At 56.7% G+C, this 8408-nt stretch overlaps 1 protein-coding gene across 3 annotated transcripts in view; it reads right to left on the reverse strand.

The window, feature by feature from the left end:
* Positions 1 to 1631: 1631 nt before the first annotated feature.
* Dnajc5 (DnaJ heat shock protein family (Hsp40) member C5) overlaps positions 1632 to 8408 on the reverse strand; it is a 22582-nt gene continuing 15805 nt past the window's right edge. For 2 of the 3 annotated variants that reach the window (XM_015478154.2, XM_015478161.2), the window contains exons 2-5: positions 7329 to 7446; positions 6404 to 6617; positions 5791 to 5962; positions 1632 to 5414 (exon numbers count right to left, since the gene is read on the reverse strand). In XM_015478154.2, the coding sequence (XP_015333640.1) occupies positions 5311 to 5414; positions 5791 to 5962; positions 6404 to 6617; positions 7329 to 7435 (597 nt within the window). In that variant the 5' untranslated portion in view covers positions 7436 to 7446 and the 3' untranslated portion in view covers positions 1632 to 5310. Of the gene's footprint in view, positions 5415 to 5638; positions 5713 to 5790; positions 5963 to 6403; positions 6618 to 7328; positions 7447 to 8408 lie in introns of all 3 variants that reach the window. The other variant, XR_007350301.1, reaches the window with a different exon arrangement.

Genomic DNA, 8408 nt, shown 5'->3' on the forward strand with positions numbered 1-8408 from the left:
GGGCTGCGGTGGTGGAGCCCCGCCCGCCACGCCCCCTGCCCGCGGCCGGACTCCGCGCCAGCTCCTCTGAGGTCGGGGCGGCCTAGGCGGGCAGGCGAAGGGCTCGGCGATGTCTTCGGAGGCCTTCCGCGCTGTCGCTTTTGCTGCTGTCGCTGTGCTGCGGGTGTACCCAAGGCCTCGCCCAGCTCCATTTTTTTTTTCCTCCTTATGGAAAATCCTAATCAAATTACTTAATTCTAGGTATGAGTGGAGGGTTCAGGGTGTTTCGTTACTGTTAGTATTCTTGCACCTTTTTCCCTCCAAAAGTTTTTAGTTGGCTTCAAATAAACTGTTTTTCAGTTCCAAGAGTTTTCTGCCTTGCCCTGTAGCTGGGCGTCCGCTGGAGACGGCAGGAGGGGAGTTTGGCCAAGGCTGTACCCTGCAGAAGGGATGTGAGCCACAGGGCAATTCTACCTGCAGTTCTGAAAGGCAGACCTGTGGGCCACCTGGGCCAGGGCCACTTCTCTAGCCTAAGCACTAGGGTCCTTGGGCCTGAGCCTAAGATTGGTCCCAGCAGGTGCTCTGCTCCAGGCCCTTGTATACAGAACCATTCTCTAGGGACATATGCTCTTGGGCAGACTTGGCACTTCCAACAGGTTCCGCAAACTGGACTCATTCTGGGGGTGGGGGACAGAGGCATAAGAGCTCAGGCTAGCCACTCCAGGCTACAGGCCGCTCTGTGTTCAAGAGGGCTTCCTGCTATTTCCCTGCCATCAGGGCAGTGGGATGAAGTGTTTCTCACAGCACCCCAGGGACCATGGCATTTGAGGGCTGGGTGAGAGACCACAGGGAGGATGGGGACTACCACCAAAGATACTGGGGTGCAAGGCCGGGGCACCACCAGCTCAGACACTGCATAGCAGGAACAGGAGTCGCCACAGCTCAGCCCTGGGAAATCCAAATGGCCAGGACAGAGGTGGGCAGAGATGGAGTGACCAGCTCAGCTTTTGTGGTCACTGCTCCAGGGAATAGGAGGGCTGGCCCTACTGTAGAGCTGAGCTACCCAGTTGTCCTCTGTTCTCCCCCAATTCCTTATGCTTAGGATTGGAATCAGGCAGGGCCATGCCAAGTCAGGAGCTGGTTCATGAGGGCACCCACATATGCTGCTCCAGACCCCTGAACCTGCTCATCCTAGAACTGAGGCCAGCCAAAATGGTCTCTACCAGGCAGCAGGAATCTCCATCTGTGGAAGACAACAGGAAAGGCAGGTAGGAGCTTGACGGTCAGACAGGTGGATGGTACGAACAGGACTAATGTTGGCTGTAGTCCTGGTGTGGCCATGAAGACCACAGGACTTCCCTGGCAAGGGGTCACCTACTCTGGTACAACCACTGGAGGTCGACATGCCACAGGAGGCCTCCATGACTGAGGTCCAAGCTATCGTGGGCTGGTGGCCCTCGGGAGCTCAGAGGTCCCTCCTGTGATTCGTCTGGGTATTTAAAAATGAAGTGAAAAGGACCCTGGGAAGGTGGGTGTGCACTTGGACCAGGCAGGTGGGAAGTGTTTGTCACAAATAAAACAAACCTGCCTCCCAAAACACAAAAACAAAAAACGAGACTCTGCAGGGATCATTAAACAAAAAACACACTTTCTGCAGTGAAAACATTTATTTTACAAGTTATCTTTACTTTAGGTCAACATTCAGACACACACAAGACAGAGATCACCATGGAGACCACTCGCTCTCCAGCCCTGGAGATGTGCGTGGAGCCAGGTCAGCAGGCCATCCTGGCAGCTGGGTGGAACCAGCTCGTGGACTGCTGCTCTCCACACTCGCATCTGATTCTCAGAAGCAGCGCCTGTGGTGTGCGTGTCAGTGTGTATTCCCCCTCCCTCACCCAGCTTCCCAGGCCGCCCCGCCTGGCAGGAGAACCAGTCCGCCACAGGCACCACCTGGGGGGCCCTTGGCCCAGCCCTCCTGCAGGCAGGTGCCCAGGCTGCTCTTTAGATGCAACCTTGTCACTGACTGACTCAGGCACCCAGGGAGGGGAGAGTTTCCAGCCACCTCCTACACTTCCCACACCTGTGGGCCAGGTGAACATGACATGTGCTTAGGACAGTCACCCTTGTGACGCTTGACGCTGGTGGGGTCTTGACCTTGTGTTCAGGCACACGCATCCTGCACATAGGAGGCTGTTCCCTTGGGTGTATCCGCCAGGAGGACCGTGTGGAGACCCTATCCCTACCCAACTCACCAAGAAAACAGAGGCCACTTTGGAGCCAACTTTCTTGTACTTGTTGCTTCACCCCTGGACAGCAGCACGCGGGGCCTGCTGCGTGGTCCATACATACACACATGTACACAGACACACAGCCTGCACCACAGCACCTGGCAACACAAGCTGCACCTGTCCACAGCAGGGCATTCAGAACCCAAATAACAAACAGGCCAGTCCTGGGCTACAGGGCACCAGCTCAGCACTGGGAAAGGGGTGGCACCAGCGCCTGCCATGATTCTCACCAGCGAGGCACCACACAGATAGATTGAAGTCAAGGATGGGCAGGACCCACCTTGCCTCTGCCCACATCACCTGGACCCTTGAGGGAAGCCTGCAGGGCCATCAGCTCCCCTGTGCTGCTAAAACCTGGGTTAGGACAGCTGAGACGAGTCTTGACTGCTTCATGATTCAGGACCTTTCCAGACTGGAGCTGCAGCCCAGTCCAGCAAGTAGCAAAGAGACCGCGGGAACTCTGGCTTCTCTTCCTGACGGGTTCCCACTGGACACTGGCTGCATTAACTGAACACCAGAGAACTAGGAAGGCTCATTGACATGGGGCAACAATATCTAAAGCAGCTTAAAATAGAATGAAGCCAAAGGAAGACAAGGAAAGACCACAGCCCTAGGCAGGAACAGGGATCTACACACCCCAGAGCTACCATAGGTGGCCAGGACCCTGCGGGGCACCACTGCTCTGGATGGGTTTCCAAGCACACTGACCTTAGCACTCCCCAGGCAATACATCACACACTGTCGACAGCCCAGAAGTGTAGCCCAGGAGCTGGGGACATGGGGGTCAGGCTGACCCCCAAGACTCACCAGCTGTGCTCATTAAAAAGGAAACAGAACCAGGGCAGCCACAGACCATCGCAGTGCACGATGAGGCACTGTCTGCCTCGCGCAGGTGAGGGACATGCTCTGGCCATGGCTGCAGAGCCACGGCCCTCACTCCAGAGCCTGTGTCCTGTTTGTGGTGTTACAAATCCTACATGATTCACTCAGTTTCAGAGACCCCCACAGGACACTGGGCTAAGTGGCTAGTCCCACCCCAGCTGCCACCCAGGGAGATCCTTTCTCCTAAGAAGTGGCCACAGCTCACAGGGACACGAGACAAAAACCACAGGGCTGCATGCCAGGAGGGCTGTCCCACAGCATAGGAGTTTTCTCATTCTTCATCTCTACTAGAAATTCAGAAGATGCTCAGCAGGTCACCAGACTATGGCCATGGGTCCTGGCTGTTCTGAGAAAGCAACTCACTCTCGAATTATCGCAAGAAAGCTTCAGGGGCTGAGCTCTTGCTGTTGTGCTGGGACTAGCCCTTGGGCTGCCTGCTGAGCAGTCTGTGGGCCCACTGGTGGTTCCCACCCTCCACAGGGGGACGGCCCTAACACAGCACCCTAGCATGGAGCCCTCTTGCTCAGTATCTTCATGATCGTTCAATGAGCAACACGGACAAACACGCCCCAGGGACTGGTTCCTGGGCAGTTCCTTGCCCACGTCCACCTGCAATAGGATCAGCTGGGGGCCCTGGCATCACAGCAGCCTCACTGGACCTTGCTGGGTACCCTCAACCAACACCAAAATCCCAAAGCCCTGCCCTTGGCAGTCACTGGCAAATAGGAGCCCACGGTGGGAGGGAGTGGGGATGGGGGTGAAGGGACTCAAGGTGGTTTGTCAGGGCCACGTGGTCAGCATAGGAGTTTTCTCATTCTTCATCTCTACTAGAAATTCAGAAGATGCTCGGCAGCAGGCTTCGGGAAAGTTCTGCAGGAACTCGGCCCACTGGACTCTGGTCCGGCACGTTCAGGAAATTGTAGGGGGCACAAGGTGGCCCCAAAGCCTTGACATGTGGTGCTCACATTTCCCCAGCTCACCCACCAAGGCGCCACCCACAGATCTGCGGTTCACAGAGTCTCGTCCAGCACTGGCCTCCCAGGCTGGCTGGCAAGCAGGGTGTCCCACAGTCTCGCTGGGACCCAGCCCTCCTGAGGCCAGGGGCATCTTGGCTCCAGCCATCTTGCTCCAGGAATCCTATGTTCTAGTGCCGACTAGAGCACGGGCGACAGGCGCAAGTGAAGGCAAGTGGGTGGATGGAGCTCTGGCCAGCACTAGGAGGAGGGTCCAGAGGCTGGGGGCTCACTGGAGTCCTTCATCCACCCACTTGGATTCACACCCTCTGACTGCAACCACTTGTGATTCTTAAAAGTCCAAAAAGGGCTTAAAAACAAAACAAATCAAACAAACAAACAAACAAACAAAAACAAACAGGTGGGCTTAAGGAGTGTGGAGAACAACCCAGGGAAGGGGAGAGAGACTACGGCCCCATCAGTCCAGCTCAGCCTGGGAAGGTTCAGGAACAAAGACGGAGGACCTCCACGCACCGGGAGGGGCACCCCTCGATGGACAGGAACCTCAGGCCCTGAAGCAAAGAGGCCCGGGGCAGACAACCGTGCAGAGTGCACGCGTGTGCACACACTGTCCACATCACACCTAGAGAGACCTGCCACAAGGAGACGACAGGATGCAGAGGCCCTTGCACGCCATGCCAACGTAACACCCAGGGACAACCATGGCCCTGTGGTTCCAGAGGACCTGGCCCAGCTTGTCCTTGATGGGCCAGATGAGCCAGGCCCTGCCCTGGGACCCCACGGCCAAGGTGGAGATGTGGCTTTGCCTGGAAGAATCTGACCCCAGCCCCGTGAGCACAGGAGCACTGAGGCCCTTCCTGCCCAGTCCACCCTCACTGGACCGACCTGGCTAAACACCCCGAGGCAGCTCCACTGTCCAGCGAGCGCGGCCGAGCCACAGCAGGTCCACAACACAGACACTGAACACGACCATACATGCTACTAGAAAAGGAGAGCAGAAGACCGTAGCTACACTGCTTTAAATACTGCATGCTACGCACTTCGGGTATCGAGGGTCGACGGGCAGCGGGCGTGGAGGAGGGGAGGCCCCGACGCGGCGCCTCCCCATCTGGTGACTAGTTCATGGATCTAAGGTTGCGGTGGCCGGGTGCTGATCCCTCCTCGAATCTCAGCTCCTCCTGAACCTAGTTGAACCCGTCAGTGTGGTAGCTAGGGTGGGAGTCGGCCGTGAGCTGGGTGGTCTCTGTGGCGGAGGCGGGCTGTATGACGATTGGCGTGTCTGTGGCCTCTGAAAAGCAAGCAGACATGCTCACTGCACAAGGGTAGTAGCCAGCGTGTGCCCAGCACAGGGTCCTGGCGTCACAACACTCGGCCACCTGGACGGCACTCAGGAGAGGCTGCTGGCTGACCACCACCCTTCATCCTCCCGCCTGCCTGCCGCCCACCTCCTGCCCCTTGGATCTACGGCTACCGCAGTGCACGGGCGGGGACAGCTCTCTGCCCCTGCTTTACCTCAGTGTCCACGTTCACACCTCAACAGTCCCAGCTGCCACCACAAACACTCGCGGCACAGTGTCAGTGCCCTCCTGTTTGACAAGACAGTTGACACGTTCAGGGCCACGTGACGGCGCCCCAGGAACACGCACCCGGGGGCAGGCACTCACCCCTCTCATCAGACTGCAGCTGTGCCTCCAGGTCCTCTGGGGACACGTAGAAGGCCGTCTCCTCCCCCTCGGGGGCCTTGGGCTTGCACTTGCCACAGCAGCAGTTGAAGCAGCAGCACAGACAGCAGCAGCAGTAGCAGCAGGTGAGGAGGCCGCAGAAAACGAAGAGGGCCTGGGGAGGAAAGGCAGGCACCCATGGCCTCTGTAGGCCCCAGGCCTCTGCAAGGGCTCCCAAGCACGGGCTGCAGAGGTGGGCCTCCAGCTAAGGAAGGGTCTCTCAGATGGGGATGAAGGAAGAACCTGCTGGGAAGGGGAAGGCAGGAGGGAAGAGCAGACAGCTGCCTAGAGGGGGTGATTACGGGAGGGCTGGGAAAGCCAGGGAGGGCTTCCCACAGCCAAGGGCCATATCCCTTGGCCTTGTGTGATGTGGCAAGTCAGGAAAGCAAGAAAGTTAATAAAAACACAACCAGCGATCTAAGTCAGGGGTCCTTCAAACTAGATTTCAAGATGCCCTCCCTGACGACTGTGAAGGGAAGGCTCACTTCCTACCTGGTCCTCTCAGGAACTTAGGGACCATGCATGCAGCCAGTGCTGGCCCAGCCCTGCCCCTCACCTTGGCCCACCAGCTGGAGAGCACGAAGTAGGTGTTGACGTTCTCCTCCCCGAACTGCTCCGCCACGTAGAGCCCCAGTGAGCCGTACTTGTCATAGATGTTCCTTTTCGTGGCATCCGTCAGGATGGCATGTGCGTTGTTGATCTCCTTGAACTTATCTGCAGCCTCCGGGTTGTCAGGGTTCTTATCAGGGTGGTACTTCAGGGCAAGCTTCCTGCAACAGAACCGTTTGCTGGCTCTCTCCTGGACTGGCACTGTGCATTGAGCCACTGGAGGGCCCAGGGGAAGGAAGGCCCACCCATCACCACCTGCCTTCCCAACTTCCCAGAGGTCTGGCATGCCAGGGGGAAGCCCCCCCACCTGGCTCCCCACAGGGAGGGGTCTAGAGGTAGCTAGGGCAGCAGGACCAGCCCCACTCCTCTCCCCACTTTCAGAATCACCAATGGTACCCTCCTGCCCCCTGGTGTCCTTGCTGGGCCACTGCACATGCCAATCTGACAGGAAGGGAGTGGTGTCTAACCAACAGCAGAGTGCTGGGAGCATAGATGCAGCCACCGAGGCAGGGGTCAGTGATGAGGCCTCTCTGGTCTAGGTTGCCGCCTGCCACGGCAGCCAAGCCAAGTGCCTGGAACAGCCAGAAGGCCAAGGCAGAAAACAGGGGTGCCACCCTCGCTGCACCCCACCCGCTCCAGAACTGCGTGCAGCTGTAGCATCCACAAAGTGCTGCTTTTTCAGCTGAGGGAACACCAGTATGACGCACTGAGCTGCGAGGAGCACGTTACACCTGCAGAGAGGCAGCAGCAGCACCACCAGCCACTACTGAGTCCTCCAGGGGAAAGGCTGTGCCAGCTCCTAGAAGAGCACGGTGACAGTACGTGAAGGGGCCTGTCCAGGGGAGGTGCAGGGCCTGCGTGCAGCCTCTTACCGATAGGACTTTTTAATGTCATCTGAGGTCGCATTCTTGTCCAGCCCAAGAACATGGTAGAGTGACTCTCCGGAGGTAGAGAGTGAGCGCTGCCTCTGGTCTGCCATGTTAGGTCACTCTATGAGAGGAAGGAACAGCAAGGGTGCACTGAGGAACTTCATAAGACCAAAGCAAAGCCACCTGGACACTCTACAGCCAGGCTCCCAGCCCTGTGGACATGAAGGAGCATCCCACCGCCTTCCTGTGGTGCCACGACACTGCTGCCTCAGCAAGGGGAGAAGAGTCACGCTGTCACTATAGTCCCCCAGCTACGTAAAAACCCACAGAAGGACCAGCGTGGTGGTGCACGCTGGTGACCCCACTCCTCGGGAGGCTGAGACAGGAGTTCCAGGCCAGCCATGGTCAGGGCCCCGAGGTAGAAAGTTTAAAGAAACATAAAATTCTTTTTTGAGGGATGGGGCATGGAGGGTCGGGCACTCAACCACTGAGCCACACCTCCAGCCCTATTTTGTATTTTATTTAGAGACAGGGTCTCACTGAGTTGCTTAGGGCCTTGCTTTTGCTGAGGCTGGCTTTGAACTCAAGATCTTCCTGCCTCAGCCTCCCAAGCAGCCGGGATTACAGGTGTACACTACTATGCCCAGCTAAGAAACATAAAATTCTTCTTCTTCTTCTTTCATTTTATTTATTTATCTTTTTTTTTGGGGGGGGGGTGATGGGGATTAAACCCAGGGCCTTGTGCTTGCAAGACAAGCTTCTACCAACTGAACTATAACCCCAGCCTCAAGAAACATAAAATTCTTAAAAATATTCATATAACACAGATGCACCTAGGAAACAAACAGAAAAGCAATATCAACCTAAACATACCAAAAATGAGATTCAGTGTCAGTGGACTAAAAGCCTAACACAGCGGCTTGGGAGGCTGAGGCGGGAGTATCATAAGTTCAAAGCCAGCTTTAGCAAAAGTGAAGCACTAAGCAACTCAGTGAGACCCTGTCTCTACATAAAATACAAAATAGGGCTAGGGATGTGGCTCAGTGGTCGAGTATCCCTGGTTTCAATCCCCAGTACCCCCCC

Source organism: Marmota marmota, unplaced genomic scaffold, assembly GCF_001458135.2.
Source record: "Marmota marmota marmota unplaced genomic scaffold, marMar, whole genome shotgun sequence".
Classification (NCBI taxonomy): Eukaryota; Metazoa; Chordata; class Mammalia; order Rodentia; family Sciuridae; genus Marmota; species Marmota marmota.